At 43.7% G+C, this 23,651-nt stretch overlaps 1 protein-coding gene across 4 annotated transcripts in view; it reads right to left on the bottom strand.

Annotated features, from left to right (window-relative positions):
- The window catches only part of RASGEF1A (RasGEF domain family member 1A), a 240,019-nt gene that overhangs the window by 11,442 nt on the left and 204,926 nt on the right, over positions 1 to 23,651 (bottom strand). For all 4 annotated transcript variants that reach the window (XM_082222470.1, XM_082222467.1, XM_082222469.1 and 1 more), the window contains exons 3-7: positions 14,974 to 15,102; positions 9,460 to 9,597; positions 5,028 to 5,249; positions 4,197 to 4,271; positions 1,827 to 1,919 (exon numbers count right to left, since the gene is read on the bottom strand). In XM_082222470.1, the coding sequence (XP_082078596.1) occupies positions 1,827 to 1,919; positions 4,197 to 4,271; positions 5,028 to 5,249; positions 9,460 to 9,597; positions 14,974 to 15,102 (657 nt within the window). The remainder of the gene's footprint in view (positions 1 to 1,826; positions 1,920 to 4,196; positions 4,272 to 5,027; positions 5,250 to 9,459; positions 9,598 to 14,973; positions 15,103 to 23,651) is intronic.

Raw genomic sequence — 23,651 nt, 5'->3', positions numbered from 1 at the left:
TTAAAATTCTTAGCTTTGTCTGAATGACTGCCCCATGTTGTTTTTTTAAAAACACATTTGCTTCCCACATGACGTGTTGCTGAGTTGCATTTTTGCCTATGCTGTTTGTAATTGGCTTCTGAGAATTAATGGGTTTGGTACAATTATCAGTCACTGTTCACTAGCCTTGTTGATAGTGGATCAATGCTTGCTTTGTGCATTATTTTTTCAAGTTTTGTTTCTGAGGGCTAACAAACGTTTTTCTTAAAGGCAGAATCACATGTAGGGAGAGGCTATGCTAGAACCTTTCTCCGAGCGTGCAAGATTTTACATGCAGAAAATTAACTGACATAGTGGAGCATCCAAAAATGTCATTGTCTATCTGCAATCTAATGTGATATAACCCAGGAAGGATGCTACCACATGATTCTGCTACATGACTCTAAGAATTTTGGAAAAATGCACTCCAAAATTTATCACTGTAAGTTTTTCACTACCATACTGATTTTGTACATCTGGAAGATGATGTTTTGGGATACATTTCCATCTTCCGGTCAGACTCTGACATGTTATGAATCCTATGTGCGGTTGGTGTCCACCTGTTTGCATACAGAGAAGACACTTCTGTTGAGGTAAGCCTACATATTCTCTATATTGGATTTCAAAAACTCTAAGAAAGCTGTTCAGCTCTCAGCCACTTTCATGATACTAGATACTTTCATGTCACAGGCACACAATTCTCCCTTCCTTTTTATTATATGGAGTTTGAGAAAGAGGCACATGCTGTATGTTTTAGTTTGGCACTGTAAGCAGATCAAGCGAAGCCACAAAGACTATTGCATCTCCACACCTACACACCGTTCATTCTAAAGTGAAGATGTACTGTTTGTTACAAGGCATGATGTAAAAGGTAAAAAGGTAAAGGCAAAGGACCCCTGTACGGTTAAGTCCAGTCAAAGGTGTCTATGGGGTTGCAGCGCTCATCTCGCTTTCAGGCTGAGGAAGCCAGCGTTTTTCCACAGACAGCTTTCTGGGTCATGTGGCCAGCATGACTAAACAACTTCTGGCACAATGGAACACTGTGACAGAAGCCTGAGTGCACGGAAACACCATTTACCTCCCCCCCCACAGCGGTACCTATTTATCTACTTGCACTGGTGTGCTTTCAAACTGCTAGGTTGGCAGAAGCTGGGACAGAGCAACGGGAGGTCACTCCGTCGCAGGGATTCGAACCGCCAACCTTCTGATTGGCAAGCCCAAGAGGCTCAGTGGTTTAGACAAGGCATGATGTGTGTTCATATGACCAAACCCATTCCTGTTCCCTCGCTGTGGTCCAGTTCATACATTTCCAGCCCCCATCCCATAAAGTTCCAGAAATATATGACACACTGAATTGTGTTGGAGGCGAAAGTCACAGGGGACTTTGCAGTGCCACATCTGCTAGAACTCAAGAGGAAATACAGTGCTGAAGGAGCCTCCTGGGATATCACTACAGCCTACAGTATTAGCGTCGCATGGGATGGAGCCAGGTGAAGCAGCAGTAATGCTACTTGGGGAATGTATGAATTGGGCTTTTGCTACGCAGCGTGAGTCAAATCAGAATAGGATGGGAATGGGTGCAAAAAATACAAAGGGAAGCTGACTTCAAGTGCCAACAAATATTCTGTAAAGGATTGCATTTTTGCATGGGCAGGTGCATTCGTATGCATCCTGAGCCAGAGGAGATGTTACTTGGTGGGAGGTGGCTAAGATACAGAGTTTCAGCCAAGGCAGTTTGGAATGAGTTGGGCCAAAAACTGCGAGAGTGAAGGAAGAGTAGCTGGCACATTTCCCTTGTCAGTACTTGCCTTACAAATCTCCGTCGCCACCAACATGCTGAGGCAATTAAACCAGTTGTCGTACGCCTCCAGAGTGTAAGTCTTAGTAACGTCACCTCGGCACTACAAAAGAAAGGTTGTAAATTATGCCTGTATGAAGCGCTTGCAAAAAAATGGTTGTTTCCAGTGACACCCATGCATCTCCACACAAGTGACTTCAGCTTGCATGCTTCAAAGACAGTCACACTCTCCAGGTTGCGATTCAATGGCGACATGGGGCAAATGAACTCCCCCATCCCATGTGGTATCCTCCTTACTAGATCAGTGCCCTCTATTATTGGGGAAATGTTATGTCCTGAGTTCTGTCAGATGCAAAAGTATTCCCCGTTTGAGACATTTCCAGCAATCAAGTGCCCCACATGGGCAATTGCCCCTCACCTCACAGGATTACAGCCTATGTGAGGTCGGGGAGCAGGGCTGAAGTCTCTGGCTCTGCCTCCTATGTCACTTCCTTGTCACCTGATCTGTGCACCTCTCACATATTGCAAGGGTAACTTCTTCAGGGGATGGGACTGCTGTAAGTGTTGGATATGTAATGAGGGTGCCAGGCAAGACTCCCTGGGGAGAACCTTCCACAAGTGGGCAGCCACACTGTACAAGTGTGAGATGCACAGTCTGGGCACTGACAACACCCCCTAAGGAAGGGGTGAGGCCCTGTTGTTTCCTCCCTTGCACAATTATAATTGTGGGAGGGGAACTCCCCAAATATGGCCAATTGTTTTGGCTATAAGTGCACCATTAGAAATAAGAATTTTGGTTCTCTTTTACATCATTCTGAATTTTTGGTCTGGACAGCTGTCTGGGAAACCACTTAGAGCATTCAGAGAGAAAGGGGTGTATATTTCTCGTGCTTTTCCTCCTGAGGTGTTTGCGAAAATAGTAAGGATTTGCATGTTGTCTTCAATAAGTGTTTAGGAATGACAAGCAGGGGGAAAATACACACTGTCCAAACCCATTTTGTCATATTTAAGAGATGACTGCATGTTCAGTAACATTATATGCTAGTAGGGAACAATAGCTAAGGTGCGCGTACTCAACTTACTGTATGTAACTGAGAAACTTCAAATTGCTTTTAACCTTGAAGGAAGGTTGAAAAAAAAACAAAACAATATATGACACTTTTCTACCTGGGGACTTTAAGGAAAGAGGCTCAAAATAATAAGTACTGGTGTGAATTATGATATTTAATCTTTTCTTGTTGTTGTGTCTAGACAGATCCCAGTCTTGTGCAATATCCCTGCAGACTTCCTTGACCTCTGAATTCCATAATTGCTAACTTGCAGAAAAGAACTGCTACATAAGGTGCTCTTTACATGTTCTCCCAGCTGTGTAGGTGGTAGCTCACAAATAGGGATCTCTCTCCCTCCTACCTGAATAAAATCCACAGGGCACCTAAGAGACAAAGGGGATGGGGGCAGCGATAGGGGCTATTGTCTTATCCAGCAATATTTTTTTGTTTGTTTATCCTCAATGCTTAAGCCTCATAAAGCATGAACAGAAAAGAAGGCCTCATGCTATATGTATGCACAATATATTAAAATGTACTGAAAGCCTCAGCTAGTGAAGAAATCAGTGCAGTCAGCTTATTTAACAGGAGCTGTCCTATTAGAGCAGAGCTAGCCATATGGTCCTTACAGATGATATTGGACTTCAGCTCTCATAATCCCTGAATATTTACCAAGCTTGCTGGGAGTTGAGAGTTCAGCAACATCTGAATGGCACCACATTGGCTATCCTTTCTTGATTCTTCCATATCCAAGTGCAGCTTGGTTGTTTGACAGTTCAAGAAACTAGCTAAATACTGCGGGTGATAATTTTCCTATTTCTTTACATTCGATTCACGGGTTGTACAAAAACTTGGTATGTGCCATAGGAACTGGGTGTCAGCTTAAATGTGGCAGATTGGGCAGCTATTGATGGAATGTCTACACCAGTTGTTGTGTACCAAAACTCCCATCAGCTCCAGTCACCACAGGACTGTGATTGATGGGAGTTGCGGTCCAAAGTATCTAGAGGGCTCCTGCTTGGCAAGGGGTGGCCTGCGCTATGGATTTAGTCTGGTGTAACAGTCATCCTCTTTCTTGAGGAAATCCTGGAAACTGTAGTTCTGGGTGGAAGATAGTAGCCTAGTGATTTCTGGCCAAGGATCTTAATCCTAACCCATACCATGCCCTTACCAAGCTAAAATGCTCAAGATTCTTTGGGGGGAATTATAGCACTTAAACTGTTACAGAAACAAGATAAGTTTGCCTTTAATTTTAAACACCTGTATAAGCCATGCACACAATGTTACCTGTAGCCCTGTTTCAAACTGCCACTGTGTTCACACTTTGTACACACCTTGTGATTATCCAGGGAGTCCACGTGGCTGACTATTTGCATGAGGTCCTCGGGGTAAATGTTGCTCACCCTCTCCTAGATACAGCAAGATAGCAAAGGCCGTCAATTTTGCAAGCACACATATGAGGAACAGAGAGCTGTGACAGCCAGACAGCCCTGTCGGGCCAGATCAGATTCTAGCCGCCCAGCACAGCAGAGAGGAGTGATGGGTGGGCAAAATAACCATTGATGTAGTGGGGCAGGTGGTTTCACAGCTGCATATTCAGCAGCAGAGCTTCCAGGTTAATATTTGGCATCCCTTACTCCAGGTCGGGGAACCAGGGGACAGTAATGCAGATATGTGGTTGGACCTTTAAGAGAGGTGGTCCTTGGGAAAGATTTCTGCTTTCATTTGTCTCTCCTAGTCTCTGGGTGTGTTAGCCTTGCTCTGAGATGACATTTGAAACCAGTCCTGGTAGCATGTATGGCTGAAGTACTCATTAGAATGATTTAGAAGACAGTGAGCTTCTGACGTTGACTGTGACTCCTCTTCCCCCTCCCTTTTCCCCCTTGAGATATTCCAAGTCAGGAACAAGAGTTTGATAATGCAATGAATCTCCTAAAAGAGGTTGCAGGAGTGAGAAAGTGATCAGTCGCAAGTGGTCTTTTCTCTCTCCAGCTCAAGTGAGTTCATTGTCTCTGTAACTGCCAGGCTCCCTTCTTCCTTCGGTCTCTCTTATATCTAGAAGCCACTTTTCTCAAACCTTCAAGCTGTAACTCAGAGCTCGGCTGGAGAACAGCTTGCCCTGGCCCTGCTAAACCTTCAAGTAGATGGAAGATAAAGGAACTCACCAGCTCAATGTGTGTGAGTTGCTGCGCAAGGACAAGTGGGTCACAGCAAACACTCAGTATGTCCTTCTGTGACGACTGAGGCTTTGTTTTAAGGATTGTGCCTTTGTCAGTCACGGGTTGGCGGAACTTCTCTCTGATCTCCTGGTACTGATTGCGTGCCGCAAGAGTCATCAGTAGATTCTGCGTCATCTGGCTGATGATCTTCTTCACAGTTCCATTTTCCTAATCAATAAAACAGACTGTTGTTAATTATTCCTGGCTGAGGAAATTCTAGATTGCCTCTTTGTTAATCAGAATTACGCTGGAAAGATTTCTGACTGGGATACTAGAATTCAGTATCAAGTCAGTTCATGTGCTGAATAAGCCCTCAGGAGGATTGGAGAGCTTTTTGCAGATGAATTGCATCATCATTCTGATTTGTGTAGGATTGCCAGGTGATTTGAGATACCAGCCAAAACAGGGAGGATGCTAAGTATTTAAATGACTTGAGTCAACAATGCCCCTGAATGGAAGCTACAACTGCCAATCCATTCTAGTCATATAGAACTACTAGAACAGCTTACAGTTTATTGTCTTAGGCAGCCAGCCAGCCAGCAGTTAGTTAGCCTAGGATAGCTCAGTTGGGTAGAGTGTGGTGCTGATAATGCCAAGGTTGCAGGTTTGATCCCTACATGGGAGAGCTGCATATTCCTGCACTGCAAGGAGTTGGACTACATGAGCCTCAGGATTCTAACTATACAACTCTATGATTCTAGTTCAGTTAACAGTTGGACGGTTTTGTTTCAAATCACATGGGAGCTAACAATCAAGGAAAGAACCAGCTCAGTGACTCTTAGCCCAAAGCACAGTTCAACATCAGCTGCAACATCAGGAATGCAGGAGAAAATGAGGGGAAGTGAGTATATTAAGATGCTCCACCTTTCCTTGATAGAGGCATCTAGTCAAGAATATTCAGGCTGCTTTCCATGTTATCTGTGTAATGTATAGCCTTGCTAGAGTCCTGCGGAAGAGGAACAATAACCTCTCACCTTAGACACAAGCTCTAGTTACATATATAAGCAAGGACAATGTTGCCACAACTGACTGAGTCTGCATAAACTCTCCTTGCTGACGTCTGTGTTAATTTGGCTTGTTGCTCAATTGTGACCTCAAGCACATGGCCATGAACCTTGATAAATGTTGTCATCCTGCTTGCATAGGCATGTAGGCTGCTTGATCTTCCTTTAGTATTCCTTACTGCACCGAGACTTTAAAGAACTGCCTACGCAATACACTTGGGCCCTGCTCATGTCTGAAATCCTTGGTATGTCTTGCATCTTTGCTTACTCAGGCAGCAAAAGCAACCTGTCTGTGTCATCCTTGAGTCTCCACGGCAAGCGACATTGCCAATGTCAGCATGTTTATTTTATGGCTGTTACCTGACTGCTATGTTACCACAGCATATGAATATAAGCACAAAAGTCTGACAAGTAGAACCATGTCCCTAGGATGCCCTAGACATCAGAAACATGGGCTGAGAGAGTTACCTTGGCTAGCCTAAACCTACAGCAGAGGTTAATTTCACTGGGCCTCCTGGCAGAGTGTCACATGTGTGATGTCATGCACACGCAAAGGGCCTCCTCCCCAAAGTCGGGCAGAGCTTGGCGCCTCTGGCATGCACCAACCTCCCCTTTGTTTCCACAGATACTTCAGATATTGCATTTTGGGGACATATTGACAAGAGTGAGTATGCAATCTTCAGATCAGCAAGATCTGATTTTTCAAATGGTGATTTGATGTTCCCACATTATTACCACTTAAATGTGAAGGATTGCACATGGCTCTCAATTGAAAAGACATATGTCTAGATCAGGCTGATATCCTAGGTACACTTAAAGGTAAAGGTAAAGGGACCCCTGACCACTAGGCCCAGTCGTGGCCGACTCTGGGGTTGCGGTGCTCATCTCGCTTTATTGGCCGAGGGAGCTGGCGTACAGCTTCCAGGTCATGTGGCCAGCATGACTAAGCCGCTTCTGGCGAACCAGAACGGTGCATGGAAATGCCGTTTACCTTCCCGCCAGTGTGGTACCTATTTATCTACTTGCACTTTGACATGCTTTCGAACTGCTAGGTTGGCAGGAGCAGGGACCGAGCAAAGGGAGCTCACCCCGTCGCGGGGATTTGAACAGGCAAATCCTAGGCTCTGTGGTTTAACCCACAGCGCCACCCGCGTCCCTTAGGTACATTTACGTGAGTGTAAATCACACTGAAGGCAGTGGGGCTTACTTTTGAGTAGACATGTACAGAAATTGTACATCATAAGCAGGTGGCCTTATAGCAGTTTATTGTTCTTTTGCATAGGTATGCAAACACATATACACAACTCTCCCTGTCCCCATTTTATTGGCTCGCATGCTATTGTTGATCTTGTTGGATATTTGTAGGCATGTTTTACAGCCTGAGAAGCATAGGCCTTTACCAAGATGAATTATTTTTACAACTTATTATTCTTGATTCAGGTATAGCCTCGCTGATGAATGGGAGACAAGGAGGAGACAGGAGTGTTTCCTCCAATTTTAAAAATGACCCAGTTAATGAAAACTGAACATAAAACAAATATAATTGTTTTCCTTTAGTGTAAGATTGTACGAGTGTTTGTGCACACACCGTTTAAAAACCCAGCACATAGCCTTAATCATTTCCTCTTGACTTCAGGTTGTGACAGCTTAATAAAATGCAGGTAAACAACATTGCTGACATCCTGAAACTTGTCATGCTACTCTTGACAACACCTTTAATATCAAAGCATCACCTCCAATCATCATGCATTGCTGCCAAAGCTGTTGCACCACTCTAGTCTTTTTGGCCATTAACATTTTAAACAGACACATGCCTGTCACTCTTAAACCTCTGGGGCCAATCTCAAATATATATTTGGAACAGTCATTTCAAAAAGACAGCATTCTTCTCGCTCTACCCTTTATAGTACTTAGGCAACATGCCTAACCAGACATAGACTCAGGAAGCAAATACCACTGAACTCAGCTAGACTTTGGAGTAAACAACTTTAGGATTATGCTGTAAGGATCTAGTTAGAGCCTTTTATCCCCTCCTACCTGTGTGCTTTCAGAATGTATTTGATTTATCAACATAAAATAAGGTACAATAGGCAGTTTTTAATCACAAGGCCATGTGTGAATTTTGTACCTTGGCACCACTTGGTAGGCTGTGCCTTGATGCACAGGCAATTCATATAGAATCAGAACTGTAGAGCTGGAAGGGACCCCAAGGGTCATCTAGTCCAACCCTCTGCAAGGCAGGAAACTCAGCTAAAGCATCCGTGACAGATGGCCGCCAACCTACCTGAAAAGCCCCTTCCAATTTTACAGTGAGATATGGAAATTCTAAAGGAATATGTTGACATCACACCAGCAGTAAGAAAAAATAATAGGCCAGTTGCCTTACAGGAATATGGCGAACATCCAAGCACTATCCAATAGTATGCCACACAAATGGAGCCTGCAAGAAAATGTTGCAGTGTACCCTCCCTCCCTAGAAGGAGTGCTTCTGTCCAGGGTTCTAGGCAGCCGTTCCTTCTAGACATGACATTCCACTCTCTTCCAACTGTTGTTTTTCTATTCCAATTGATTCTTAGTGTCCCTGGCTACTGAGTGCACTCAGTTTTCATTTAGCTGTATTTTCTGATGTAGCAGAGGGCTACCCACTTAGACCTGTTTTTGTTTTACTTTAAAAAAACACAACATTTTGCTCTTCTGCAAACCTCAGGGCCTCCCTAAGCAGTGGCGGAGCTAGTCGCTCGGGCACCCGGAGAGGCGCATATGCCGTGCAACCGGGGGTGGGTTGATTCGCCCAGGGGGGCCGAATGGCATGGTGGCAATCCACCCAGGGGGCTGATCGGCGTGACGGTGATCCACCCGGGGGGCCAATTGGTGCGGCAACGATCTACTGGGTTTTTTTTGTTACCCCCCTGGAATAACATGTGGGACGGGCTGCCCCCACCGCCCCATGCCCCCTACCAATTGATACCTCCCTCTCCCCCAATCCCAGTGGCCTTTCTGGGCTCTTGCCTTCACCACTTGAGATTAGGGGGAGCAAGTGAAACACATATATGGGGGTTTGGGCTCTCTCATTGCTAGGATTACATTAAGACCGGTCCCATAAGGGAGTTGCAATGGTAGCAAGTACCGTGAGTTACTCAATAGTGGTGGTGTGGTCAGCTGTACATAAAATTTGAGGAGTAAGAGGTCCCTGAAAAGGCAGAAAGGGCCAACTCCTCTGCTCTTGTTAATACCATTTAGGCAAGTCATGGTCAGCAGTTGTGGTGCCTCAACGCATCTAGCAAATATTTGCAACCTGTCAAGACAAATTATAGGTTGGGACGGGTGGTAGTGGTATCTGTTCCACCTGCATGTGTGTGTGTTCCTCCCCTTACCTCATCACACTGTGTGATCCTGTGAGCAATTTCCTTCAGCTCTTTCATAGATTTCTCATCCTGGAAGTCATAGGGGAATGTTTCAGTCCATTCTTTCAGGAGCTGAATGATCTTGGCAGCAAAGGACTTAAGCTTTGCCTAGGAAAGAATGCAGAGTGGTTAATCAATGAGCCAAGGAGACTTTCCTTGACGGTGACTTCTGGGTAACCAGATGGCACCCCAAGTGCCAGATCTTTGAATCATTAACAGTGGCATATGAAAACAAAAGGAAAAATAAGTTGTGTTAGGCTAAAGTCTCAGCTGGTCTTACAAATCCCTTTCTGTCTTTCTTCCAATAGAGAGCATTAAAAGGAGAGAGCAGGTGTGTCTAATGCTTAGCTCAGCATCCTCAAGGCTTTGCATCAGTGTGGTGTGTGTTGGGGGGGGGTGCAGTTTGGTTCTTTCAGCTGTCTCAAGTGCATACACAACAGCCATAAAAGAAAGGAAAAATTAAGGGATACCTTTGATGCAAAGTTTTAGCGGCTTGCTCTACGGCTTTAAAGCACATTTTGTCAGAAAGCTCTGTCTCCAGCTTCTTCCATACAGACAATGCATCCCTTGGGTTTATTTTGTTTTAGACATTAGCCAGTCAAAGTTAAGCACGTTGATTTAAGCGTATGCTTAGCTTCCTCGTTAAAAACAACAGGAAGCGAAAGCGCTTTTAACTGTGACTGGATTGTGGCATTTATTTATGCGTCCCGCAGCGCTGCAAGTCCTCATAGCAGCTTACAAAATATCAACATAAAAATAAATGTGGTTTCATGCCAATTTGATGCCTGATATTTAAAATGCATAGTAAACCGCCCCACAAACACACACAGACAAGCAGGCAGGGTGAAGGAAAGGCACTGTCTTCTCTGGCAGCTCAAAAGCTGTTTTTTTATTTTAAAAAAAACAAAAAACAAAAGAAGGTTTTGCCAGGTGGGTTTCTCAGGGAGAGTTACAACGAGAAAGGACTCCAGGTTTGCAAACATTGCCCTAAGCAGAGCTGCTTCTGAATATCATAATGAATATGAAGGAATAAAGTGCTGACGTGCCCCTTCAGATACTGAGGGCCCAGGGCTTTTGGGGTTCTGAAAATCAAAGCCAGCCCTTTGAACAAGCTTGCAAAGTGGGAAGGCACCTAGGTCAGTGGCAGGACATATTCGTGACATGTAAAAGATCTTGGGTTCAACCTGGTATCTCCAGGTAGGGCTTATGAAAGACTTCTGCCTAAGACCTTGGAGTGCTGCTGCCAGTTACTGAGCCGCATAGATCAATGGTCTAACTCCTTCCTAAATCCAATGTAAATATTTAAGATAGGTGGTGATTCCTGCAGCAAATGGCCATTGGGCACCTTGAATTGGACCAAGTGTCATTTCCAGCACTTCCCAAAATCCAGTGCATTTACTATACAGTGGTACCTCGGATTAAGTACTTAATTCATTCCAGAGGTCCGTTCTTAACCTGAAACTGTTCTTAACCTGAAGCACCACTTTAGCTAATGGGGCCTCCTGCTGCTGCCACACCGCTGGAGCACGATTTCTGTTCTCATCCTGAAACAAAGTTCTTAACCTGAAGCACTATTTCTGGGTTAGCGGAGTCTGTAACCTGAAGCGTATGTAACCTGAAGCGTATTTAACCTGAGGTACCACTGTACAAGGAACATGTACATCTTTCTACGTTGTAATCAGGTGTCACGAGGCAAGATCATTCTTCTAGTTTCATTACATATTGGTTGGAGTCTAGTATCAGCAAATTCCAATGCAGCCTTTTTTGGAGGGAGATGGAAATTTAGATTTCCTTCATTACTGAGTCATTTGAGCTTCATCCAGGCTTTGGAGGGTGGGGACTTCCTAAATACTCGTTGGTCACAGGTCATCTTATTCATTTCTCCTAATAGCTCTGTTGTTGTACCTTTTCTTCACTGTGCTTGGGTTTATTAGCTAATGACATTTAATTAAAGTTCTCAGCGAGAGAAAATGATTTAAGTTTTGCTGTGAGAAGGAGCAGAAATAATGCTCTCAGCAAAGTTTGGGGGAGCAACCATTTCCTTTGTTTGTCATTCCAGCCAGTTGCTTCAAGTTTCTCCCCACCCACAGCCACTTCAAGCAAGCAAGGGAAGGGTTATTCCTTCCATGATTTCCACCCTTGCCTGGGAATTTACAGAGCTCTAGGGGATGTCAAGCAGACAGGTTCCCTTTTCGGAGAAAGAAGAAAATGCCTTACGATTGCTTAACATAAAGAAAGTGATCCTTAGGCTCCAGTATTTCAGGCTTTGTTTTTTTTTTTTTTTTTGTTCTTTAAGAAAAATAACCTAGCAGCTCTTTATTGATTCTTAACAACTCACCAAAGACAATCTGCTGGAGACTCAGCCACTTGCTTGCGATATTAATGTCTAAACAGATTACATAGGAATTCTAGAAAAGGGTCATTTAAGAACTGCAAGGAACAACGGTTCTACCACCCAGCAGATGCAGCGTCTAGGGCAGAAAATGGAAACTGGCAGTTCCTGGGCTAGACTCTGTGTTTTAACATTTGTCCCCAAGGTTAACAAGGAAAGAGTGATGTGTGGAAGGAGAAACAGAGGACTTAAGCAGCAGTCTCTGAAGGGTTGGTAGCAGGATAATGGCCAATCACCCTCCCTGCCTAACTTCTAAAATTCCAAAGACCAGGTTCACATGTGAATATATATCCTTTAATTTCACTGTGCTTGATTACTGTGCACTTGAGGATTGAACGAAAACTAGAACTGAGCCAAAATTTCTCAGAATACACATTTTTTTCTAAGAAGATGGTCAAGATCTTTCTCTGCCCCCCCCAATCCATTTTGCAGAATTCTCTGCCATCTATCATGGTGACCACCATTTCCCCCTCCAACCGCCCTCGAGCTGCGCTGGGCTTTGGGTGGGATGCAAATTGATGGCCAAGCTGCCAGCACAGTTGCAGCATCTGCAGCATCAGCAACAAAAAATATTCAGGGGGGAAGAGACAAAGAAGCTGTGCTAATGATGAGCCACACCCGCAAGAACAGTTGGAGAACTCCTCCTGAAAGAAATCTGGCAAAATGGTCCCCCCAATTCCTCTCCCCACAAACAGGGTGGAGAAATTCAAGATACAGTGAAGCGTTTAGGGTAGGGGAACATGTGGACTTCCAGACATTGCTGGACTCTCATCTCCCATCATCTCCAACCAGCAGGGCCCATAATGGCCAGGGGTGATGGCAGCTGTAGATGGGATCTAAAAGGTCACAGGCTCCCCTCCCCCCATTTTAGGCAATTAGTTCTTCTGGGAAAGTATCAGTCCTCCCCACCTCCAGTTGAGATGCTTGTTAGTTTTTGGACTAGAACTCCTGTCATCCCTAGCCAGCAGGACCACAGTGATCAGTGATGATGGGAACTGTGGTTTATAAACAGCTGGAGACCCAAGTTCGAGAAACACTGCAATAAATCAAACTGAGCTGTTCAAAGAGAAGAGAGTGGGTTTTAATAATAATAATAATAATAATAATAATAATACCATTTTTGACACATATCCAGTGGAAAATTTGGGCAGTGGAAAACTTAAAGAAATGAAACAGCACTCCTTTGATTTACTGTGGGGGGGGGGGCAGTGTTGATAGCTATCATGCATGCAGGTCCTAAATAGTTCTACCTTTTCAGCAATTTTCTGGATTCTAGCTACAAATTACATTCTGGCAGTTCCCTAAGGAGGGCAATATCTGATTTCCCCCCTTGTCCCTATTATATAGCCTTATAAAGTTAACTTGCTACTTTTTGGCAGGGTTAACAACCCTCTGACATATTTATGAAAACGTGGTATTTTAAAACACCGAGACCCTCTCCCTTGTCAAATAAAGCAGCAAAAGCCTCCCAAGTGGATCTGAGCAGGGCTAAAGTTTGTGTTTAATCTGTCAGCTTGTGTCTTGGAACATTTTCTGTGAGATTTTGCTAGTGGCTGGTGATGTCATTAATAAAGGAATGATAAGTATAAGCACATAACCACAAAGCCTGGCTTCTTGCCAGGGTTTCTGCTCACACGCCACCCAACTGGTATTTGATTTAATAGTTTGTTTATACAGGTACCTTATCACAGTGCATCAGAGCTCTGTGTGTTTCATCTATTTTGCACAGTAGTAAGCTTTGACTGGCAGCACTATGACTTTTCAGAACTCACGATTCCTTAGCAGATCACGGACAAAATTAAAACAAGAACTGTTCTGCTGAAGAAAGCTCAACAGACGCAATAAACAATGCCGTCTCCTCCAACATTTGAGAAGAGGAAACCAGAATCTTGATACATAACCATTTCCTCTTACTATGTAAGAGTTAATGTCTCTAGAATATGACAGTGTGACATAAGAAAGACTTCAAATATTGTCCTGAAAATAAATATTTGCAAGCTTTTGAAAGGACAGAGGAGATAGGACTCCTAGAGTCTAGACTCCAGTGCGTTACTCTTCTATCCTCAGCCATTCTCTTCTGGTGGGGATGCCCAGAAGCATGGAGAAAGCAAGGGACTGATTCATTATACATGGTTTAATGAGGATCAGTCCCAATGTATATGTATGCTGGGCTTGTTAAAGCAACTTATTTGTTTAGGGACAGTGGTGCCCAATGGGCTTGGTGAGGGGCGAGGCAGGACAGTGAATGGTAAGTGGAACCGGGAGTTATAATAGGTAGAATCAATGCTAGTTCATAGAATCAGAGAATTGTAGAGTTGGAAGGGACCACGAAGGTTCGTGTAGTCTAATCCACTGCAATACGGGAATATTCTGCCCAATGTGGGGCTCGAACTCACGAGCCTGAGATTAAGAGTCTCATGCTCTACTGACTGAGCTATCCAACTCTCCCACCCCCTGTCCATTTTTCTAACAGGTCCCACTCCTGATCTTTAGCAACAGTCTGACATAAGATAAATTAATGGCTGTTGCAGTGTGTTTCCTACACATGTAGCATTAGCACGCCCAGAATCTATTGCCTGAGAATGCTGCAGTCGTAGGCACCTTGCACATGAGGCTGTCTCTGTAAAGTCTCACACAGATAATGTTTTGTTTGTTTTAACATTTGACTCAGATGATGCTAGGTACGTTCAGTAATGGCTGCTAAGGTGAAATTTACAGGTGTTTGTTTCAAGGAAGACTCACACAGCCGTGCTTATCACGATGTAAATGCAATTACCCTGGCAGCATTGCTGTGCAAAACAGCCAACGCGGTTGCTCAGCGCACGAAAACAGCTATGAGATTCAGTTCTCCTACCCACAGCAATAACACTGTGCCAGTTCCAGTAAGTACAACTGGCAGTAAAGTTCGTATTACTGAGTATATACAGCACGTGCAAAAATGAATAGGTTAGCAAAAGGGTACAGCTGGTGACTAGGAGATTGTATCTGTTAGTTGGAAGAACCTGTTTGACAAGAGGATGTAGAGATTTCAGGGAGAGAAGAAGAAAAATACATTGCATCTAAACCAGTGAGAAGCTTTGAATTCCACATACCTTGTCTGCGTCGACTCCAGTCTCCAGTTGCTGCTTCTGTTTAAGGCAGATTTGCCCCACTTTAGCTAGGAGTTCATGGGGGTGAATGAAGACTCTGGAACTCAGTAGGAAGGTAAAGATATATGTCCTCTGTGTTGGGAAGACAAGGAAAAGAATAAAAAAAGGAATGTGAATGTCTTCTTCTCAGGGTTAGAATCTAATCATTAGATAACTGGTATCATTTTGACAACCACCAGCCAAAATAGACTACATCACGTATTTACATACGCAGATAACTACATTTTTCTACAGATGGTATGATTTTTCTTGGTTTGCAGGCCATGTAAGATTTGAGTCCTGGTCTGGGCAAAAGGTGATATAATAAATGATGATGATGATGATGATGATGATGATGATGATAACAACTACAAGGTGTTCAAAGCAGGTACAATGACTGCACAATAGTAGTGGCACTGCCATAACCTGTGTGTTTCATTAGACCCTCTTGCATGATTGGCCCCTTCATTTCATTGTACACATTTTTAACGCCTGAGGAGGCCTGCAAATGTAAATAATTTTCTGCTTCTGTCTGTAGTGTTAGATCACTCCACTTCCACATGCAAGCCCTTACATGTGTCAGCCATCACATAGTAACCATGCATGTGTGAACCAAGCTTGATGTAAGTAAGACAAAACTTCTAGTTTAGAGTTGCAGTCTTTGTTCTGTGTAACAATATGTGTTTACAGTTCCCTCTTAGTCTGCACAGAGTTAGAGTAAGGAGTATGGACTTCCTTCTAAGAGGAATATGGATCTTTGTTCCTGGGATCTTTGTGAAAATGTTAAGAATCAATGGAACTTAATTCTAAGCAGGCATAGGATTCCCAGAGTAATCCCTTCCCTCCCAAGTAACTTCCCATGTAGTTAATACCAATGCAGTTTAACCTGGTCTACTCAGAAGTCCAATTGAATTCAATGAGGTTTATAAATGGGCTTAGAATTGCAGACTTAGGCTGGAAGGATCTGGCATACACCCTCAACTCTGAGTTTAATCTGAACATTTCATCGTACAGACAACATACCGGTACATAGCACAGCTTGCCAACAGTACAGTAGACATGTATAATTCGTGAACAATCTCTACCAAATTGCCTAGCACTGTGTACCAGTACCATTGCTTGACAAGGTCAAATGCTCTCCATTCTCCAGACCCCTCATCCTCTATGCTTCCCTTGACTCTCCATCTGTCAGTGAATGAGGATTTCTCTCTCTCCCTGCTTGTCCTATGGTCAAAGCCACAAGACCACCAAGGGAAATTTTATTTTTACTGCCTGTGATTCATTCTCTCAAAGTTGTTGTAGTGCCAGAAAGCAGAAGATAACTGAATTTATTGTGCAAAGACTTTAATATAATTATTGTATGCAAGAAGTTTCTGTTTTCATATTTTTGCCTTTGGACTACAGTGGGAAAATCCTAGCTGTCCAAGAAAAATATGCATGAAAATACATAGTGTGGCAAGCAGTAGATCATGTCTAACTGCCTTGCCTCAGCATCACCTCGTCTTCTTGTTTGAGAGGTAATATCTAAGGTAGGGTTGCCATACATCCGGGCAGTGAAGTAGCTGAAAGCTCAACAACTTTTGTCTCCGGATTTTCACCTTTTTAAATATGGCAACCTTATCTAAGACCCCTTACAGATGACTTGCTTATTCAGAATTCATCCTGATTTGTTTGTGAAGAGGTTAGATGACTTTGCATCAAGCAAGTTTTATCCCACACTTTCCAATATTTATTTCTCCATCATTCTCCTTATTGCAAAAAGTCCAATCTTGTGGAAAGCAATTTTGTCACACAAAATCTCCATACCAGCTTTAACTGTGCAACTTGAATGTGCCAGTATGCTAATGAATACCACCTAAAAACAGCAGCCATTTGGAAGTGCCCTACCTGTCAATTAAATCACTAGAGACAATGTGCATGGGTCTGATAATACGCAAATAAATCCTGTAGGGTTTTTTGTTTTTTTCCCTTCAAGGCTACGGTGGTCAAGCCAACTATTTGGGTAGTGGCTGCAGGATCCATGATTCATACAAGTGTGCATTTGTGATTAGGCCACAGCCTTTGAAGATAGTTAAGGTAATGTTGAAATGTTCCCTTTGAAAATCCTACATATTTTATGTATCAGCCCACATGCTGTGTACCAGTCACATAGTGTATTTTCTCCCACCTCTTTTAGCAGCAGCTGAGTACTAGAACAGAAGTAGATGAATCTCCTTAAATCTGCAGAACAGAATATAACGCTTCTCTTCCCCTCTCTCCATCTTATTGCCAGAGATGAGCAGCTAACATTTGCAAAATATATGACCATTTATTTTTATAGAAAACCCCATCATACATTACATTTTAATGCCTAGTTGAGTGAATCCATCATGTTAATGCAGAACTTATGATCTATGGAAGAATTACTAAGATCTTAAACTCGCTTGAGGACAGATGAATTATCAATAGCTGGGGCAACATATGTTCAGAGGTCTGGAACTCATCACAGTAGAAGGGAGTGGAGCATGAAGGAAGCATGACTGATAGAACATTAATATGAGGTTGGAGAAGGCTATGTGCACTGGGGTTCATGATGTTCAGAATGCCTGTTTAGTTTGGGAGACAAACGACCTATGTCCAGTTATGTTATGACTTTAACCTTAAAAAAAACCAGACTGGTGTAGTTCCCCACCCCCTTGATTTAGGCCTGGTTTATATATGCCCTTGCAGCTTCTATGTGGCCAGGAACCCACAACTGTTCCCAAGTGGAAGCAGAAGTGGTATGGCATATAATCACACCATCTTGCTTCTCTAAATGTTCTCTGCAGATGTTCCCACTTCTGTGTGGGATTCTGCCATTTAGAGAGGGTAAGTGTGGGCTGTTGCCTGTCTCATGTGTATTTCAGCTCACGTGATTGCTCCTTAGTAACATCTATATCTCAAGTTCTTCGCTACAGTCAGTCATTGCTGTTTTCTGATGCTTGTTGCTGACTTGTGTGTGGGGGGGGGATGTTTCTATACTATTTGGAAATCTTACTTTTATGTTTGAAATGACGGCTCAGGATGGCAATACTCTGCCTCCATCATCTGAGGCCCTTCCATGTGTAGTCTGGAGGGTGGCAACATGAACACGGGGCCTTCTCTGTAATGGCTCCCCATTTGTGGAATGCTCTCCCCAGGGAAGTTTGCCTGGCTCCTTCATTATATATATTTTAGGTGCCAGGCAAAAATGTTCCCCTTCAACTAGGCCTTTGGCTGATTAATATTCTACAGCCATTTAAATGTGTCTGTGGGAAGGGGGAGTTATTGTCTTGCTGTTTTGTTTTCACTTATTTACTTGTTTTTATCCTGTGTTTTATTCTGTGAATCATCCGGAGATCTTATGATATAAATAATAATAAAGAAATGTCATTGATTTCCTTTGCTGATATTTGAGAACCACCTGTAAAATGGAGCTAAGTTTGTTAAGCAAGTTTGGTATCTTTTTTTGGGGGGGGCGGGTAGCAGCTGACATCTGTTTCTTTGGTGGAAGGCTATCAATTCATTCTTGTTATTTAACGCACAGTTTCAAGTTCTGATAAGTCAAAAACCTTTGACCAAAGCAGGAAAAAAGACTCATTCTCCAATCTGTCTGCTCACACAAAGATAGCCAAGCTTGCTGTAACAAATTATTGACTCAGCTGACAGTGACACGACAAGAGGGTACAGTTGTGTGTTTGCAAGTGATAAACGCTACACATATTTTCCTGTTCCCCTGTTCTCCTTCCTTTGCCAGCAAGCTGTACTAAGTGCAGAACTGGATGTAATATACAAAGAAGGTGGCCCTGCAGTTTGAATTGTGTCCCCCAAGCTTCCAGTTCAAGTGAACACCTACCCTGACATTACAATGAGCCTTTCCCCCCACCTCACTTTATATAACTGCTTGGTGGGACAAAAACACACACATTGTAATGGTGTCAGGACACAATGTAAATTGAAGCAAACATTACAGAACATGAACTTGAAGATAGCACGCCCATGTTGAGTTCATGTTCCATCTTCTCTGCAACAAAGTTGCTGGACTCCATCACCCCAGCCAGAGTGGACAGAGATGGAGGCAGTTAAAAGTCCAGCAACAAGAGGGCCAGAGGTTCCCTGTTTCTCTTGTATGGAGTAGATTTACTTTCTCTGTGATGGCACAGAATTCCAACAAGCATTTATCAGAGATGGTATCTGTGTTATGGTTGTCATTGGTAAAACATTGGGTTGGAACGCACGCTAAGTTGGTCAAACTTAGTTCCCACTGAAACCAATGGGACTCGCGTCTTGTCTAATCTGTCCTAGTGAGGCCTAGGTTCAACTAACAGTCTGGAACCAACCCATAGTCCGTAATTGCCTTTGAGGGAGATGCTGGGGGTGCTTATTTAAAACGTTGTTACTCGCGTACATATATGTTGACTGGAGTGCCTTGCCTTTCATCTCTCTGTCTCCCACCCTGCTCCTGGGCACCTGCAACTCAAACCCAAACTGAGTATTTCACAAGACTATTGTGAGCAGTTTGCTGACTTTTAACGCAAAACTGAAGAGCAGCTGTGTGAGCAGAGGAAAGGCTGGGGCGGGGGTACTTAATCCTTTCCCCTCCTGCTGCTGGTTGCTTAGAAATAACCTCCCTGGACTGTTTAACTTTCTGCAGAGGAAAAGATGTGGGGACTCCATATATTTCCCCCTGGGAGCAAGACAACAACTTGGTGTGGGTTTTGAGCAGGAAAGGTTAAGCTGCCCCCTCTTCAGCTCACAACTGCAGCTTCCAAGGCTGCTTCTCCAAAAACAGCAACAAACGATCAGGAGGCTGTTTATGTCTCCCATGTTTTGCCCTTGAAACCCTGAGGTGGCCCTGGGAAGAGCTTGGACAGATGAATTTTGATTCTAGAGCACATGTTTGCAACCACACGTACGTGGGCCTCAGTTATTTCCACTCCCATCTCCTGTCTCCAAACCAACATATTATGATACTGAAAGATCAACATCTTTCTTCTTGCTGCTATTATGCAATGAACACAACCAGTTTCGCTGAGTGATTAAACATTCTCACGTTTGTTTGTTTTTAAGAGGAAATTGTTGTAGTTGGTCAGCTACAGAGTGGCTGGGAAACTCAGCCAGATGGGCGGGGTATAAACAATAAAATATTATTATTATACCCTGCTTCTGAAGCCAGAGCAGGACAGGCAGGCTGCTGTGGAGTTAATGGATGCAACATTGTGATGGAAAGTCTTCGGCAAAATCTGAGTGGGGGAAAAGAGCCTTAGGCTCTTCCTTGATCTGCAAATAAGGGTGCTGCAAGACTGTTCCTCGTTTCCATCTGTCAAATGTTGGAGGGAATGAAAGGGAAAATGGACAGGTGTGGCTATAGTCCTTCATGGTAGTGTGCCAATTGCCTGCTGCTTTGTGCTGCCTCCATGCCAACTCTTGAAGTTAGGAAGAACTGAAAGAGGTTTATCTTGGAAAACTGAATAAATTCCCCCCTCACTCTACTGGAGAAAACTGGTAACAGTGGTGTTGGCATGTGTCACGCAGAAGTTTTTGCTACATGTGTCAGTGCAAAGAATCTGACATGTAAGCAGCTCTGCCCTGTCAGTGACCCTTCTTCCAACAAGCTAGGCCACATTCTTCTGAGGACAGCATGTTATAATTCAGTCCCCTGCACTAAGTCTAGTTTGGGACTCTATTCTGAACAGTCTGCATAAAGCAGGAAATTGCTGTCTAAAGCTGAGATAACTCCAGTCCGAATGCTGGCTTTTCAAATGCTGTGGGATGGGAGCCATGAATAACAAAGGCTGTCAATACAGACAGGGCCACCAATTTCTCCATTTATCACAATCAAGAAGGTTGTCTAAGGCATCAGACTCCGAGGTTCACTAAGGAATCATGAAAATATTTTAATACCTTTACATTTAAAAAATTTGTTTATATTATTAGCCATCTTGTTTGCCGAGAAAGATCAAATTGTGTGTGTGGGGGGGTTAATTTATTTTTTACACTGTACATTCAGAAGACATAAATCCCAAACAAACACAACCCATATTACTAGGTTTGGAAGGAATATTCCATTCTCAGAAATGCAGGGGGCCTCCGTTGATATAAAAGACTCCATCTTGCAGAGAGTTACCTTCCACAAGTTGGTAGGTGAGAAAAATAGTCAAAGCGTTTACGCTGTTCTAATATACTTCCACCTGCTGCTCTCCTGCCATATGTTTGCACTGTTTTCTTCATAATGCCGCAAGAGATCTTGCACATCTGGGAGAATGATTCTAACCTAACCTTTGCTTTTACAGGTTAGTGTCTAACGTGCAGTGTTTGTTTGTGTATGTGTGTTGTGGGAGAAACCATTCAAACATACTCCGTCCCTTATTATCACCTGCAGTCTAAAATAGCACAAGTCTAGTCTAGTAACAATTTTTCAGCCTCAATTACTGTTTGTGTAGGCCAGAGGTTTCACTGTCTCTGGGAGTGGTTCTGCATTTGAGACCAACGTGTTTTGTTTCTCGTGGACAAAAGGTTTGCAAAACAAGAAGCTACAGAGGCCTATGTGGCATTTCCCCAGTGTTCAGAAGATGGGGAAATACCTGGGGAAAACCAGGACTAAACACTTATGCGGGGGCGGGGGGCGGGAACAGCCTCCATGCAAATAGTCACAAGTTTATGAGCTAGAATGTCGGGTTAGATACAAGAAACTCAGGTTCAAATTCCCATTTGGCTATGAAGGGGCAAGTCCAATATCTCTTAGCGAAACCTTCCTGGCACTGTTGTTGTGAATCAGAAATTCCGCACTGAGCTCCTTTGTAAGAAAGTCAATTATACCAAATATAAATTGGGTGAAATCTGTTCCTGAAGTTGCGCCTGCTCAGAATGCTTGGTAGGGAGCAATGCCTGGAAAGCACCCCAAAATCCAATGTCTTTTCCTTAATGTGTTAACTTCCAATGTGCAGAGAGGCTTTTATGCGGGGAATACTTTACAGCTGAGCCCTCCCACACACAGTCTGGAGAGAGACACTTCTCTGAAAAGGTTGGCACACGCAGTGTCCCTAACGTTTTGAATAGGTTTCCATATGTTAAAAGGAAACCAGGGAAACCGTTTAAGACACTGAGGGGTGGGTGGGTCTAGCTTTCACAACATCTTTGATTGCATTCATGTGGGAGTGCGTCCAAACCTGTGCCTACCTGACCCCAATCTCATATACTGCCATGTGTAGGCAGGCAACAGTGTCTGGGAAGGTGATTTGAGACGTTCTGTACCAAACCCCTGTAAAATAAGAAAATCAGCCCACTTGCAATCCCGGTAACGGCTTTTAAATGTCTACAGTGAGGTGGCCTCAAATACACTATCACTTATTATGCCAATGCTGCACGCAGACATGCTGGAAGTGTGGGTAATAAGGGTGTGGGAGGGTACTTTGCCCTTAGATAATCCAGTATTCCTTTACAGGGGGGTTAGGCAACTGGGAGCCCAAACCAGCATCTGAATCCCCCAGTCTGCACCCAACAGAAGCCCTGATCCCAAAGACCTCCCCCCACACCCTTGTTAAAATGTGTTTATAGGAGAAGAGGTACTCAAGAGTGGCAGATGCTTCACCCACGAAATACCACCGGGTGAAGCAGCCATCGTGCTCTGGCCCTCATAATGGTCCAGGGTGATGTACTGATACATCAGCCAAGCCTAGAGTGGACACTGCAAACTAGGAATGTGACCAGATTTGGTTAAATCCCAGTGGGCAGAGGGCTCAGTCCTGCTGGCTGCGGGGGTCTCCTTCACCAGTATGTTCCCTGCAGGGAATGTGCTGGCAAACAACATCCCAACAGCCTGCAGTGGGGTTGGAGGGAGAGGGGGCAGACAAAGGGCCTCCTTTCTCCCTTGCCCCCTTTTGGTTAGGGTTTAAAACTTTAACAAAACATTAGGGCTTTCTCCCCCATCCCACAATTGGTTTGGGGACCAGATCCATTTCAGAATGGAGGCGTGTGTGCCCAGCCCTACTGCCAACTCCATTTTTGTGAGAGTGGTTCAGGAGTGAACAATTTGTTCTGGATGGAAGTCTGCACACAGTGAGTTGGAGGGAAGCAGCTGATGAGCTTATTTTAGTGGCCTGTGATTAATGTAATTTGAATGTCATTTTTTTAAAACACTGCAAAATGCATACTACAGCAAGAGAACACTTAACGTACTGCATTCCTCTGCGTGTGCTTTCCTTAAAAAGGACAGACTCAAGCCAGCTCTTGAGTAATGATGTATGAACTTAGAAAGGGTGAGAGCTGAAAAACAAGTTGGGTTCTCTTCTAAAAACAACCTACACTGATTTGATTTTTAGGATGGGAAAAAATGAGGGAAGCGATCGAGTTTGCAAGTGAATTTACAGCTGAAAGTCCCCCCTGCCCCCGCTCAAAACTGCTTATGTTGCCTCAAGAAGCAGTTTCCTTTTTAAATAGATTAATAGACTTCTAGAAAGAGGAGGACTGAAATAAAAGTTGGATCCAGATGACCTGTTCATTATTGAGCATTCATCCTGATTTGTTTGCACAAGGTTTGCAGTCATGTTAGACGTTGGCTGTTTATGGAGCATTCATTCTGATTTGTTTGTGAAGAGGTTAAGCAAAGCAAATCTTATTCCAACTTTCCAGTGCTTCTTGCCACT

The sequence above is a fragment of the Podarcis vaucheri genome (genome assembly GCF_965113315.1).
Source record: "Podarcis vaucheri genome assembly, chromosome: 5".
Taxonomy (NCBI): domain Eukaryota; kingdom Metazoa; phylum Chordata; class Lepidosauria; order Squamata; family Lacertidae; genus Podarcis; species Podarcis vaucheri.
Note: the sequence above shows the minus strand (reverse complement) of the source record. Positions and strands in the feature narration are given on the sequence as shown.